We start from the raw sequence: 15600 nt of genomic DNA on the forward strand, positions 1-15600 counted from the left end.
AAGCTATCAAAAACTACAATTTTCTCCTCAGGCACTACCAATCCAAAACACAGTTACACTCTCTGCCATGTGGCTCTTGCTTACTACAAAGTTGCCATCTTCCCGTCGACCAAACACAAAGAGGTAAGCATGCAAGTTGGTAAAGGATAAAAAAAACACCACAAACAGTACAGAAACACAAACCAGTAGTGCAACTAGGATCCTCAGACTGCTTACAAACACGTCTTTTCCCAGCGAAGCAAAGATTGTTGGCTTTCTAAAAGACAAACATGAAACATCATGTACAAGAGGAGAAACAAAACCAAGGTTTTCACCTAAGAACATTCCCTGGTTTTCCTGGAAAAGAGAGGCAACAGCGTTTCTGCGAGTGGAAAAATATTTCACCACTCGGCCTCTGCACCAAATAAGAGAAGGGTCAGAAGCAGATAGCTTACTGCCCCCTCTTTCCCACTCCAGCCCGCTTCCTCCCCTCCGCGCTGCCACCAGAACCCAGGCACCGGGCGCTGGGGCCTGCAGCGCCGCGACGGGCGCTCCCCCTCACCCCCGGGAAGGCAGGGCCCACCTCGGAACCGTCACCAGCCCCTCCCTCCCCGCTCCCGGCTCCAGAGGGGGCCCGGCCGCACGCCACCCTACCGGCACCCCCTGGCAGCACGCACAGGCGAGGGCTCCGCGGCAGCCCGGCCGCCTCCCCCGCCGCTTCCGCCCCGCCGCCGCGCTCCGCCGGGTGGGGAGGGCCGCGCGGCTCCCGCCGCTAACGGGAAAGGCGGGCGGGCGCCGTCTGGGCCGGGGGCAGGCGGGCCCCAGCGGCCTCCCCCTGCCCGGGGCTCGCACCGCGCCCCCAGACCCTGCGGCCGGCGGGGAGGCCAGAGGGGCCCGCGCGGGAGGGGCGGCCGCCGGGGCGGCGAGCTCCTGGGTGCGGTCGGTGCAAACAGAGCCCGTTTCGGTTTTATCTTTAAACCTCGAATTTCAAAGCTTCTAAAATCGCCGGAGAGGAATGCCGCTACACTGGCGTTTTCCTTAAGACACGCACTCCTATTGGCGAGAACTGAGCGAGGTTTGCTGAGCCCGTGTGTACGCACCCCCTCATCTCCCTTCACAGCAACTTGGTCCGAGGCTTATTTTGCAAGTTAAGAACTAGAGGTCTGCCATCAGAAGTAAATTAGACTTTTAGATGCTAGTTTGACGGCTATGCTAATGCATACTGCACCAGGCGGGTTCATACAGAGACTATTTTTACCACATGAGAGTATACCTATATATACACACGTGCAATTATTTATATCTGTCTCTATTCCCCTACCATATTTCTTTTTGACTAGAGTACAAAGAAAATTGAGTCATTTTTGAAAGTAATGTTGAGATGTATTTTTCACTGTGCAATAGTGACATTTTCTTAAAAGATTTTGTTCTTGTTCCAGTTTGATACAAGCTGCAAGTCCAGTTCAAGTGACATTTGAGTTACCAAACCCAAATAATCAACTTTTTAATTATTTCAGCCTATTTCAATAAGACAGTAAATCTCTCATTGTTTCCTTTCCCACAGTATTCAAATTTCTCCAGAGAACAATTACTACTGTGCTGACACATACATAGCTCTGGTACTGTTTGATTTAAACTATCCTAATCAGATTTATGTGACAGAAACATGTAGCTGAAAAGTTCATCAACTGTTTGAGCAAGGAATCACTATTTGTATATCACGCTTCCATACTTAGTTGTTTTACTTACCAGGTATTGCTTTTTTACTCGCATGTGGAGTTCTGTTAGCAAGACTGCAGTATTATTGCTCAGATCCATTTGCAACAAAACAATCAAGATCCAATTTTGGCCTTCTTTACAGTAATACATTAAAGGCACTAGACAAATTTCATATCAACATGCAATAAACAGGCATTTATGCTTAAGCATACGTGCCATTTCAAGATTTTTTTTTTTTTTTAATGCAAGATTCTAGCTCTAAGGGTTGAGGGATCATAGGAATGATTATGGATTCCAAAGCAGTTTTCAGCTTTAGTCTGAATACAAATACAAATTAAAACTCCACTAGCAGCATGGACAAGCAAGTAAGTCCGTACACTAGCTTCCAAGGCTTATTTTATTAAAGGATCTACCAACCAGCTCATACTTAAGTTTATCTGTAGTTTTAATTAAAAATTTGAAGTTAAGTTCCAATCAGCACATCCTTAAAGTACCCCAGCATGAAAGTATTAAACCTCTTCTACATCAGAGGAAGTCCACATAGATCTGCCTTAGTACACGTGAGGTGAAAATGTGGCCCAGAATATTTAGGCCTTGTTCTAGAATTTAGTTTTTTACTACTTTTTTTTTTTTGGTTCATATTCAATGTTCAGTAAAGTAACAGATCATACAAAAGTGTTTGATACACACTGTGCTGCAGACTTATGTGATGTTGTGGAAATGTAGCCTTTTTGTTCTAGTTTATAAAACTTCCATGTATAAAGAGCAACCTAGTCTTGTAACTAGCTGTTTGTATTGCTCTCCCCCAAGAGCACCCAGTAATTTGGAAAGCAGCCAACCTTTTCCAGTGTCATTGAAAAAATGAGAGATTTGAAGAACTCTGATTACAAACTACATATTCATAAGTGCAGTTGCTTTAATACATACACGGAAGAGAACCAAGCAGGTACTTAATAAGGCAAATATGCTGTCTTCTGAAACTACACAGAAGTGAAAATGTATGCCCTCTGAAACAGTTTTGGACATACACAATTGCAAGCAGAAAACTAATTAAGGAAAACTACACAATAATGGCAATCAAAATTTGAATAAATATAGTGAGAGTTCTAAATTCTTCTTAACATAAAATAGCACTTCCCTTTTATTGCAATATATTGTATGCAGCAAGACAGTAAAGAAAAGAGTATTCCTAAAGAGGAACAAAGCCAGAGAATGAGGCACCTGGGCTGTCAACTGCACCATCAAAAATTAGATTTTTCTCCAAACCAGATCTTCTCAGAAAGCAAAAGGAAAGCAGAGTAATCCCATCTATTCAAGCTCTAGTTGTGCAGTTTGGGAAATTAGTAATGATAGTGGCAAATGCAAATACAAATCATCTAGTAGTCTTTTTAAAAAACAAAACAACCCCCAAAAGCAACACAAAATTAAATCTGAGGGGATTAACTGGACGTTAGACCTTCAAAGAGAAAATATGTCTTGTATCAAATGGTAGCTCTGACTACTATCAACCAGACAGAAATTGGTTGAGATGAAAAATTGTCCTAATTCAGCACAGTACTTTGCTGTTATTGTAAAAAATTACTTTGTATCCTGCGTGCAGGGCATATTTCCAAGATGATTGCACCAGAAAAAAACAGCACATACAATAATATATACAAGGTAAAACTGTATTAGTTTATAGTGTAGATTATTGCCCCACAAAAATATTTTTGGGGCTACTATCACCAGGCAACGCTAACTATAATTGCACTGGCTTAGTCCGGCTATTCAAGTTCTTTATATTTTTTCTCCTTCCAAGTAACTCTTTTTTTAACAAAACCCCATAAAGATTCCCTTAAGTGTTTCAAATTTTCCTTCTAAATATGTAACAACACATACATGTTGTAGAAAACATCTGATCTGTAACACATAATACTTCTATAATAATAGGAACTTATACTGAAAAGGCAAAACTTAATCTTGAATCTGTAAAGGCTCTTTCCACCCAGCCCTGCATAATTTTCTATCTTCTACTCTATGCAAGAATTACCTCCCAATTTATGGAGGATTTTCCATTTGCTTTCATTCTGCTGGAATTCTGGAAAAGATTCTTCATCTGCTGTGTGAACTCTAGACCTGCAGCACACACGCTAAGCTCTGCATACTGTCCTTGCCCACAACTTCTGCTTTCAGCTCTTGTGCAACACCTTGGGCAGCTGTTTCCTTCCTCAGCACAGGTGCGGGGACATCTTGCTGGGCTTTGAGCTCCGTTTAGTTACTCTACAATGATGTGTGAAAGTGGTTTCATCGCTTAAACAGGAAGGCAAACGCTTCTTCCGTAATACTTCAAGCCTACCACTTCCTCCAGACTTTTCATTGTTAAGGCGTAATCACCGACAGTACCCCACTGTCCTCCTGGTACCTCCTCAGCAAGTCCCCATCCCTCTGTTCTTACTGGTGCTACTTCTGCCTTTCCAGTCTGAAAGGCGAGGCTCGTGTTTCCAACATCCACCACGTTTCAAAGCACCCCAGAGACAAGCAGCTGCCTCGGGACTCCTTTCCCGCCCAGGACGCGGCAGGCAGCTGAGGGGCACTTTCCAGGCCTAACGGTCCGCTGCAGTAACAGTAACGGCAAGTCTGCCGCCGTTCACGCCTAGGCAGATGAACCTTCCCTCTGGGACCGGTTCCTCGGCAACCGCACCCAGGCTGGGCGAGCCCATGGCCCAGTAGAGGAGCAAACGGCCGCCACCCTGACATACCGTCTGCCGCCAGGCGCCGCCCCGGGACAAAATGGCGGCCGCCCCGCCCGCCGCCTGAGGGCGCTCACGTGGGCGCTCACGTGGGCGCTCACGTGGGCGCCGTGCGGCGGGCGGGCGGGGCGGTTTCCGGAAGCGCTCGGCGGAGGCTGCGGGTGGCGCCGGGCCGGGCCGGGCCGGTGCGGTTGCGGGATGGAGGTGGTCAGAAGCAGTGAGTGACCCGCCGTCCTTGCGCGCTGCGCTCGTGTCGCACCCCGTGGCGGCGCAGAGGACGTCCCGGTGTCCCGGCTTACCTTTCCGCAGGCTGGCGGCGGGGTCCGGCCTCAGCCTCTCCCTCAGGGGCGAAGCGGGTCCCCGCGCCCGTGAGGGACGGCCCTGAGGGGGGAGGTGCGGCGGGCGGGCCTCCGCCCGCGCCCCAGGGCTGAGGGGGCGGCAGGGCCCACCTGAGGGGCGGCGGGCTGCGGTGGGGGGCCGTTAGTAGTCTCAGGTGTGTTTTACCCCTTCATTCGCAGATTTTAAGGATAATCTAAAGAAAGTTTATGAAGCCATTGAAGAGTCGGACTTCCTGGCCATTGATGGGGAGTTTTCAGGTACAGTCGCGCCTGTTGTGAGCTGTCGGCAATACCTGTGCGGCGCCCCGGGGGCTCGGGTTTGCTCGTGTGACGTATTGTGTGTGTGTTGGCTTGAAATAGTTAAAGCTAAAGCTACCACGAAATGATTAAACTGCTTATTATACGTGCGATAGCAAGGTTTTGGTCAAATAAAGGTACGTGTCATGCTGCCTGTACTCCCTCCCCGTAGTAATCTTGTAACACGTTAAATGATTTTCAGCTGCAGCTCAGGAAAAAAAAGAAAAATTTATATGTGTCATGAAAACAAGAGATTGGGATAAATAAGGGGGGGCCTGCAAGTGTTTGGACAGGGAAAGACAGCGGTAAGAACTTTTACATTTGTAAAACCCAGAGGGTCTGTGCATTGGAGAGGTGCCCTAACAACTGCTTTAGCTTTGGGATATGGAGTTCAGTCAACTGTGAAACATAAACGGGTCAAGATTACGCTGTGTTAGATGTGGTGCATATGGAAATACAGTTGTTACGTATTGCTTAAGGTGACTTAAGTTATTCAATAAATCTATGGACGGCGCTTTTGCCATTTTTAGTTTGACTTTGATCTTGCATTGTGTTGTAAAGGCCTAGGAACATTATGTTACTGGTAGATCTTTTAATGTTACTATCTTGTTGAATAGGAACCCGAGCGGCAGAGCTTTACTGTTAAAAAACTACCTTTAAACTGGGTGGCTTTTATGCCAACATGCATACTTGTATGCAGTAGAATTTTTTTTCTCAATTGAAGTAGTCTTAACATGTACTTTTAAGTGAAAACATTTTTCTTAAATTACTGGTTGTTTTATTTCTTTGCTTAATTTTGCAAAGCTTATCCAAAGCAAAATACATTTACTTTTTCAGGGATCAGCGATGGGCCTTCTGTTAGTGCTTTAACCAATGGCTTTGACACTCCAGAAGAAAGGTATCAGAAACTTAAGAAGGTAAGGTATTTACCTTGTCTAAAATGAAAATGCTGGAAAAAGCTTAGAACTCCTTAGTTCAGAATAGAGACAATGTAGGGAAATATGATGGAAGTCTGTAAAATTGAGTTGCATAGAGCAGATGGGGATTGCTTGTTTCAGTGTCTCTTCTAACACAAGAATTGGAGAGTGTTGCATTAAACTTGCAGAAGTTGTGGTCAGGACAGACAGACGATTCCTCATTCAAGAGTTAGTAGCTGCATAAAATTTGTTAAAGGATGTTGAGAGTGTTAAAATTTATCAGTTCTAAGGGGTACTGGGTAAGAGAAATTCAGTGACAGCGAAACTACATCAGGGCTAGGGGCCTTCCCAAACTGCTTTCTCCTGCCAGCATGTGCTGTCCCTAACAAAACTTAAATGCCAGCTGCTACTACCGCCTCTGTCTCTCTGCAGCACAAACACACAAAAAAGGGCCTGGAGGGTGCGGAAAGAGTTTTGAAAAATAGCCAGATGACCACAGGAGACAATAGATGATGTGTGAGGGTCAAAAGTTCAAAACTGTGTTGTTTGTGGGTTTGGTGTTTGGTTTTGTTGGTGGGTTGTTTTTTGTTTTTCCTTTTCCATAAAATAAAGGAATCGGAAAAGAGAAATGCTAAGCATCTCAGCTCATGCTGTTTCCTGAAGTGTCCAAGGAGTCAATAAACACTGTTTACTAATACTCTGTTAAGACACATTGTAGGACAAGGGAATTACTGGTTAGTGCTCCTACTGAGAACAAATGGCAAAAACTGGGGAGAAGGCTGTGACTAAAAACCAAACAAACCCCCAAAAGCAAAAAAACCCACCCCAACTCCAAACACTAAAGGAGACAATAGAAGTAGAGACCAGTCTCTGAAGAGTATGCAAGAAGGTAGAGGATGCCAGATTCTGTTCATCTGGCTGAATATAAGCCTTTGTGAGCTTCAGGCTCTGCCGGCACAGTCAGTCTCTTGCTTGTTGTAAGAGGTCTGGTGTATCAGAAGCCAGCCCCAAATTCTTGTCACCTTCTTAAAACTTAACTTTTACCAGCTAATAAATTAACTTGTTTATTGAGATTTTTGATCTTTATACTCAAAGATAAGAGAAGAGGACTAAGTTTGTATGTCCATTATTTTTCTCTATGGTAGTATTGAATAATCCTATGTGTTCTTTGTGTTGAAAATGGGTGTTTGGCGCTCAGGAGAAACGAGTCTTTCAATGAGACCACAATGCTTGTTTATTTTCTTGTGGACTTGCAGTGGTGATAAAAACCTTTCCCGTATTGATCCAACAATTGTAAATTACTAAAGGACATGATGATGAAGTGCCTGGTGATTATGCCAGTACTTCTATCATGTTAGCCACGTGGATTAGAAGAATATTAAGTGTATTATTATGTGTATTTGAAAACTATATCCAGCCAGTGTCCCTCACAGCCTGCTCACACACTGTGGGGAATGTAAATGAATGTTGAGAAGGAGACTGACAGCTGCTTTAGATGCAGCATATCTTGTGTGTGAGCAACAGGTGGAGAGAGATGGGACTTCCCTCAGTTCTTGTGTGTTTATGGAATGGAAGTGCATACTACAAATCATCTTTGGACAATAGTAAGATGATTAAATGGGGTTGAAGACTAGTTGAAATCAACTCTGCTGTACTTACTTCAAAACTACCAACAGAACAAACATTGGTTAAGAAGATTTAGATTTGCTTTATTTTGAAGTGGAGAGAAATCGTATTTATTGTGTATGCACCCTGGTTATCTTCAAATGTGTACAATTTTTATTCTCATGCAAAGTTTTCCTTTCCTTTCCAGCATTCCATGGATTTTTTGCTCTTTCAGTTTGGCCTTTGCACTTTTAAATATGATCACACAGAAGAAAAGTATGTTATTCTCTTATTCCTTGTTTTCTTAATTGAGGAATTTATGAAGTAATATTGATAAGCTTGTTGCATTGACATGCAACTCATCTTTTTTACAGGTATATAATGAAGTCATTTAATTTCTATATTTTTCCAAAACCCTTTAACAGAAGTTCACCGGATGTCAAGTTTGTCTGTCAGGTTAGTAGAAAAACAATTTTGATTTTGTTTGGTTGAAGTATACCTGCAGCAAACTTCTAAAAAATATTTCCAGGAAAACGGCACCATTGCAGACTTGCAATGATTGGGAAAAGTGGTTGGTTCTTTTAACAACTTAAAAGGCAGATAAATATAAGTTTCTGTGTTTTGGTTGTTTGGGGTTTTTTTCGTTTTTTTTTTTTGTTTTGTTTTGTTTTGTTTTGTTGTTTTTTTTTTTTATAGAAGAAATAAGCATCTGTTAAGAGCAGTCCCTAAAAATGAGCTTTAAGGGAGTATCTTTGACTTCCGTTTTTAGATCTTGTTACACATAACAATGTGTGGTTTCTGGAATCAGAGATAATGTTCCAAACCTGGCAAGATTTTTTTTTTTTCTTCTTTTACTTTCTTGTCTGGCTTCTTGCTTCCTTGCTTTTTCTGTTTGATCCTTTATTCCTATCTGCTTATCTCACTTCCAGTGCTTCCTAGGCTATGCCAGAATTTTTCTAGTCTCGGATTTGCTCTCCCGGAATGCATTTTGCTTTCTTTAGTTTCCTCTTTCCACATAGCTTGTTCTTTCATCTTTATCCCTTTAGTGTATTTATTGTTCTTGTACTTTATGGAAGTTGAAATTAAATAACAAAAGTAGCATAGCCTAAGCTCACCGTGGCTTCTTTAGGGTCACAAACTTGGTTGCTCTTAACTTTGGACTTAGTATAATTTCTTAAGTGTAAAAATAACTGAATTGATCTTTTTATGCCACAGATACTCTTGCCAATTGTAAAGTTATTTTCTTTTGTTGCAGAGTTCAAGTATAGATTTTTTAGCAAACCAAGGATTTGATTTTAATAAAGTTTTTCGCAACGGTAAGTTGTTTGTTTTGTTTTGTTTTTCTTTCTTTCAATGTCTGCAAAATTTATGATGACATCTTTCTTCATTTTCTGCAAAAACAAAAAGACAGCCATTCATGATACTCACTTAATACATCATGAAGTTCTTATCTGATCTACGGTTGTGCTGATAGTTACTCCCTTTCCAAAAATTCATTGTACAGATTCAACAGAATAGAATTTCTATTTAGATAAGTGCTTGGTTGTTTGTATTTGTTTGGTGGCTAAACATAAATAGATAGAATGACAAGTTACGTAGCTGTGTAGTGGATCAGTAGTAACATTTTTGAAAAGGTATCTGCGTATTGTAATAGATGCTGCTTCAGTCTGTTATTAAAGTGATGCAGATGGCAAGGAAGAGGAGTGCTAAATATTTTTGTGGTTGTGATATACAGCTCTGCAGTCCTCAGGCTCATGCTGTGTGTAGATGAGGCATATAGCTCTTAAGAGTCCAGTGGTACCAGCTAATCTGGTGTGTGCTAGAAGGAAGCCTGTTTAGACACAGATAAAGAATGGGGTCTAGAACAGATGACTGAAATGGAAGGATATGTTTTGAGCCTTCAGGGGTGTAACACTGGCAAATGCTTGGTGGTAATAAGTCTCTGCTAAATCATACAACCTTAATTTGTCTCTAATTATGGTGAGCTTTTAAAGGTTGTTTTTTTTTCTTTTTTTGTTGGTTTTTGTTTTTTGGTTGTTTTTTTTTTTTTTTTTAGGAATTCCATATTTAAATCAGGAAGAAGAACGGCAGCTAAGGGAACAGTATGATGAAAAACGTTCTCAGGCCAATGGTGCAGGATCTCTGGCATACATTTCTCCTAATGCCACCAAGTGTCCTGTAACAATTCCTGAAGATCAGAAAAAATTCATTGAAAAAGTAGTGTAAGTAAAATTGTTTAATATCCTCTGATGTTGTTGAAACTAAAACATAAAGAATTGGTGACATGCTCGTCTGTTGAAGCTATTTTTATTAGTTCACTAGTTGTGAAATAGTTCTCCTGTTACAAAGTGTTTTTTTGTCGTTTGGAGAGAGCTGTAAACATCATAAAAAGAAAACAGTAGCTATAAAAGTAAATAATCTTTTTCTTCCAGGGAACAGATAGAAGATTTGTTAAAGAATGAAGAAAATGAAAGTTTGGAACTGGAGCCATGTACAGGGTCAGTTTCTGAAATTACATATCTTCTGAAAAAAGTATTTATTTTGGCCATGTAGAATTAGGGGGGTGACAAGGAAGAATAATATCTTTACTTGTGTTAACTGAAGCAAAATCTATATTTGACTAATCTCTGAAGGTTGAGAAAATGTGGTAACTTACATGGATGTCATACTCTTTTATGAGCTGTAACTTATGCATGTAGTGACAACATATTTAAGTATAACCAAGAAGTGTCTTGCTTATGTGAGCCTCTTTTTGCCATTGTTGAAGAGTTCCGTAAGCCTTGGATATGCATTTTTATAAATTAATTTCTCAAATTTTTTGATCTGTCAGTTATTCGTAGTTGACACTGTGTATTGAAACTGTTTTTAGTGGGTCTTCTTCCCAGAGTGTATTTAGCTTTGAAGTCCAAATGTTTGGAGAGTATAGTTATTTAAAAAAATGAAAAATAAAAATTGAATTTAGAAATACTAGAACATTGTGAAGCTGGGGGTAAGGTAACATCACTGTATCTGTATTCAGACTACAGAATATTTGCTTATGAGAAGATATTTGGGTAACTGTACCACGTATTTACCACATTTGCCAAGTGTACTTGGTGTGTGTTTACCAGGTGTACCACATATGTACCACATTTACCAGGTGTAAATGCCTCTACAGCTTGGCAACTGAACATCAGAATTCAGTAAAACCCTTCCAAGCCTATAGGTTCCGGTAGCAGTGACTTATGCTTTAAAAATCTTTCTACAGATGAGCATGGAGCTGACTTTAACTGAACTTTATTACTTTGAAACACTTTTGTAAGTGGAGTATTAGTAACATGGTGTCTTTTGATTTTAGATTTCAGAGGAAACTAATTTATCAGACCTTGAGCTGGAAGTAAGTTACTGGTAATACTGCCTCACTGTCTATTTTTAGTATTTCTGATAAGAAATCTGCGTAAGATCTGGTCTACTGAACCTCAGAGGTGATTAATTTTTTTTCTTTAAGAGAAGACTTTTATAATGTTCTGAAGGTAAATTGCATTAAATTGGTTTGCAATGATTCATTGGCGTATTTGAAAGCTTAGTATTTACTTTATCACTCCTATTTAAAATCTGTGATTACAACAGCACAGCCTAGAACTATGTAATGAATGCAACTTGACAGGTTTTTAGTGAACAGAAAGTGCATGTGCTTATACAGATTGTGAGTTTTACTTGAAAAACTACTAGTTCTATAGTAGGTATTGGTATGTTTATGGTTTTGTATTAGATGCCAAGTACAAGCATTCCTGGTGACTTAAAAATCCCAATTCTAGCAGTAATTCTCTTCTCCTTTCTTGGCTTTATCCCTTATCTTTGCCTAAATATATTCCTTGAGGCCTTAGGAGAAACTGTAAGGCTGTAGAGATGAGATTTTAATTGTTCTGACTGCACTAGAAAAATGTGGAAAATACAGTGGAAATTGTTTTTTGTACATTTAGTTAATTCAGTATTGCAACAGTATCTGGTGCACTGTTACTTACACTGGAAGTGGATAAAATAAAGCTTCTTTATAAAATGGAATCTCAAGAAGTGAGCTTGAGATCTCAACCTGAAAGAGAGAGAGGTGTTTTCAAGAATTTTCCTATGTGAATTTTTTAATATATTGATAGAATATCTATATCTTCCAATAGCACTTAGTGTTATGTTTGTCTGACACTTAGTCTTGCATCTTCTCTGTGGATGGAAAAGTGTGTTTGTGAATTGTATTTTTTTTAACATTCAGCTGTGTTGCTTTATGTGTATACAGCTGTGTACTTTTAATAGTTCTTTTGCACTTAAGACTTACAGTAATAATGAAACATGAAATTACTGAATCACTCTTGTGGTTTCAATAAGCTAAATGCCAAATTAATAACTACTTATATTAACTTTTGTTTTGATGTAGGTATCCAAAAGGTATCCATGTTGAAACTCTGGAATCAGATAAGGTAACTAGGCATGTTACTGCCTCTAAATTTTGTTCTGTTAAAAGGAAATTGTATTTCTCAATTTTACCAACTGTCCTAACTTTTAATTTTACCAACTTTCCTAACTTTTAGAGCTGACTTGAGCTTTGTTATGCAAAACATTTTAAATGGAATACAACGAACAAGTTTCTAAACATTAAATCTGACCAACATATGAAGTATAAGCATGTATTTGTGTGGCTTAATATATTTTTTTTTAAAAAGGCAACTAAAGGGTATTTTAAGATGTAGTGGATCTGATGTTCAATATTGGTGAAAAGTCAGTCCATTGGTGAAAAGTAGATCTTGATCTTGGAGGAAAAACAGTGGCCTCACGTGCTATAGCCTCACTTCCCAGTACAAATCTCTGCTTCAAAATATACTTGAAATTCACTGTTTTCAAAGAAATGCTGATAACCTTTCCTCAGAAGTAAAAAATGAATTTAGTAAAAGTTACGTTTGGTGGATGAATCTCATAGAGCTTTCTGAAGTAGGCTTTTGGGAGTTGGTGATAAAGTGGTACTACAATAGAAGTAGTCCTGTTGCCAAGTAACTGCTCCTGAGGTATGAGTTAATTTTCTTGACAATGTAAATTTACAGAAACTTGCAGTGGTCTTAAATATGAACTTCTCAGAGTCATTCCTCAAACTATAATTTTTTTATTTTAGAAGGAGAGATATATTGTTATTAGTAAGGTAAATGAAGAAGAACGAAAAAGAAGAGAACAGCAGAAACAAGCAAAAGAACAGGTAAGTAAGTTCCATTTCGTTAGTTTACATGAAAGAGGGAGAGGGAGAATCCGTGACTTCAATCGGCTATGCAAAATTGCGTGATAGTGTTTGGTAGTATTTCCCTTTTGTTTGGCCGTAGCTGTTGTCTGATATTGATCCTCCAAATTCTACCAGATAACTTAGGCTTTGCACTAGAGCAAGAAGAGTTGCAAGACCTCTACAAAATTTTAAAGAATGAGTGATTGTAGAATACTGAACCAATATTCTGGAGAAGTGCATTCCTCCTTAAATGAATCTGCTGTGTCAGAGAAGCATGGTCTAGTAATAGGGAACATCAGTTGATTGCATTTATTAGTACTGTATAACAATAGTAATTGCAAAAACTCTTGCAGAAATTCTCAAGCAAGTTTTCATGTTATTTGGATTCACAGTCTGTCCTTGGAGTAGCACTCTGGTACAAAACGCGCTTGCTCTTAGTTGTCTGAGTTAAATGTCCTGCACAATTAATATGTCATCTGACTTGTCTTGATAGAAACATGCTGCACACGAGTACTGCAGTAACAAGTTGACTGGAAGATCATGTCTGGTATATTCAGGCACCCTCAGCATTGCTTATAGGACTTGATATTTTTGCTTATTGAGTCTAACACAAGTTTCAAGAAGTTGTAAGACTTGAATTGTGGGAATTCTTGACCACACTCCTGTTATTTATGCTTACATATCTCAAGATAAAGTCTACTTGGGTGGAGCAAATAATACTTGCATGCGGAATGCCTCTTAAGAGGGAAACAGATATCTAACAGAGACCTCAACTAAAATTACGTCTTTTTCCAAAAGGCAAGTTAGGGACAATTTACTACTACAGTAGATTTTTCGGAAGCAGTCTTTATAGTGTATTACTCTGACTAGTGGCATTCGGAGTTGAACTAAAATAACAGTGAATGTTTTTATTGAATTTCACTTCTGGTTGAACAAAGATAAATAATGCAAGGCAGAAATTACTTCCCTAGACCTGAAAAAGAAAAATCTGTTACAAAAAATTCCTTAAGTGAAAATAAAATAGATGCTGTAGTCAGATCCTCCTCTAAACTGATCTGAGTCAGTTTTAAATGTGTAACTCACACTATATAGTATTGTAGTTGTATAACATTTCTTATTTTTGTTTATACAAAGTGAAGAATGTTTCTTCCCCAGTTTCAATGTTAGCATAAAAATACAATCTGATTTAATAGAAATAACAATCAGGATTCAACCTGTAACAATGTATATAAAAATATGGCTGAAGATATGATTTCAATATATAATTTCAATATCTTGTTGAGCTGTTTGCAGTCTAATAGCTGTTGAGCACTATTGAAGATACTGTATTAAGAGTGAACTGACTACAGCTGTATTGGTCTGGTTGGGATGAAGTTAACTTTCTTCATAGCAGCCCATATGTTGGTGTGCTTTGCATTTGTGGCTAAAACAGTGTTGACAGCATACAAGTGTTCTTGCTACTGCTGAACAGGGCTTGCACAGTGTCAAGGCCTTCTCACTCTCTTCCACCCTCCCCCAAAAGCAAGTAGGCTGAGGGGGTGGGCAAGAGGTTGGGAGGGGATGTTCAAAGTTATGGTGTTTATTTTCCCAAGCAACCTTTAAGCATGCTGAGCCCCACTTCCCAGGAAGCAGGTGGACATCTGCCTGCTGATGGGAAGTGGTGAATGAGTTCCTCTTTTTGCTTTGCTTGTGCATGCAGCTTTTACTTTTCTTACTAAACCTGTCATTATATTCATCCACGAGTCTTTTTGCCTTCTTTTGAATTTCTTTTTTTTTTTTTTTTTCCTGTCCTCCCTATCCCCTGGGGAAAGGAGAGTGAGCAAAAGGTAGAGTGGATGTTTGGCTTCTGACCAGGGTCAACCCACCACAATAGCTTGTGACTTGTCCTGCTTTACAGGGAACTAGAGCTACATACAAAACTGGAATTCTGTCAGCAGCATCCTGCTTTTACCTCATGTGTCTTCCAAATATTGACATTTCCCCTGTGGTCCATTCTTGGTTATGTCTGAGAAACAGTTTGAGCCAAACTGGTATATCTGCCAGTTGGCAGGTGCAGTTTTGACAATATTTGTGTTTGTTTCACTAATGTCAGAATCTTTGCTTACAGGAGGAATTGAATGATGCAGTAGGGTTTTCCAGAGTCATTCATGCCATTGCTAATTCTGTAAGTTGACATGATTTTTAATGTACCTTTGATTGTAAGAAAAAGAATTAATTCAAAGAAAGAATTATTTTACTGTTATGTTTTGGAAGATACGATGAAATACAAGTTAAAGTGCCTCCTCTCTTTTTTTTTTTTTTTGAGGTTGATGTTACTTCAGGTTTTACAATGGTTGAGTATGGTAGGTTAAGTAGGTTCTTAAACTAATTATAACCTCATTATCTAAGAATCAATAAAACCAATTTCTTAGGGTTCTTAACAAGATTCTCTTAAGTAAGTCTAGAGGGCTTTTTTTCTTTATCATGAAAAGATTGTTGTTTTGGCATGTTTTTTCTGGCAATTAAAAGCTTAATCAGGGAAGGTCATCTAGTTCTCTTCTACTTACGTAGTAAAAATAGGCTATAGTTTTACATATGTCCCCTTCAGCCCATTTATTTTCTTGTATTTGTGATGGCCTACTGTGCAGAAAAAAAATATGTATGCATATTGTTTTCACTAGCAAATGGAGGCAGAAAAGGTTGTCATGTCAAATTAACGAAAGTTAACATTTAAAAAATTTCTTATACTTTTTCAAGAAGGAACTTGCTTGTACAACATCTGGCATGAAAGGTTCTGC

General features: G+C 39.5%; 1 protein-coding gene across 1 annotated transcript in view; it reads left to right on the plus strand.

Annotated features, from left to right (window-relative positions):
• The first annotated feature begins 4579 nt into the window (after positions 1–4579).
• Positions 4580–15600, plus strand: part of PARN (poly(A)-specific ribonuclease) — a 60357-nt gene continuing 49336 nt past the window's right edge. Inside the window, exons 1-12 of the mRNA XM_082490504.1 lie at positions 4580–4644; positions 4946–5023; positions 5900–5979; positions 7793–7860; positions 7959–8040; positions 8840–8900; positions 9641–9806; positions 10017–10082; positions 10922–10960; positions 11993–12035; positions 12722–12802; positions 14931–14987. Coding sequence (XP_082346630.1) covers positions 4626–4644; positions 4946–5023; positions 5900–5979; positions 7793–7860; positions 7959–8040; positions 8840–8900; positions 9641–9806; positions 10017–10082; positions 10922–10960; positions 11993–12035; positions 12722–12802; positions 14931–14987 — 840 coding nt within the window. The 5' untranslated portion in view covers positions 4580–4625. The remainder of the gene's footprint in view (positions 4645–4945; positions 5024–5899; positions 5980–7792; positions 7861–7958; positions 8041–8839; positions 8901–9640; positions 9807–10016; positions 10083–10921; positions 10961–11992; positions 12036–12721; positions 12803–14930; positions 14988–15600) is intronic.

Source organism: Vanellus vanellus (assembly GCF_965231255.1).
Source record: "Vanellus vanellus genome assembly, chromosome: 14".
Taxonomy (NCBI): Eukaryota; Metazoa; Chordata; class Aves; order Charadriiformes; family Charadriidae; genus Vanellus; species Vanellus vanellus.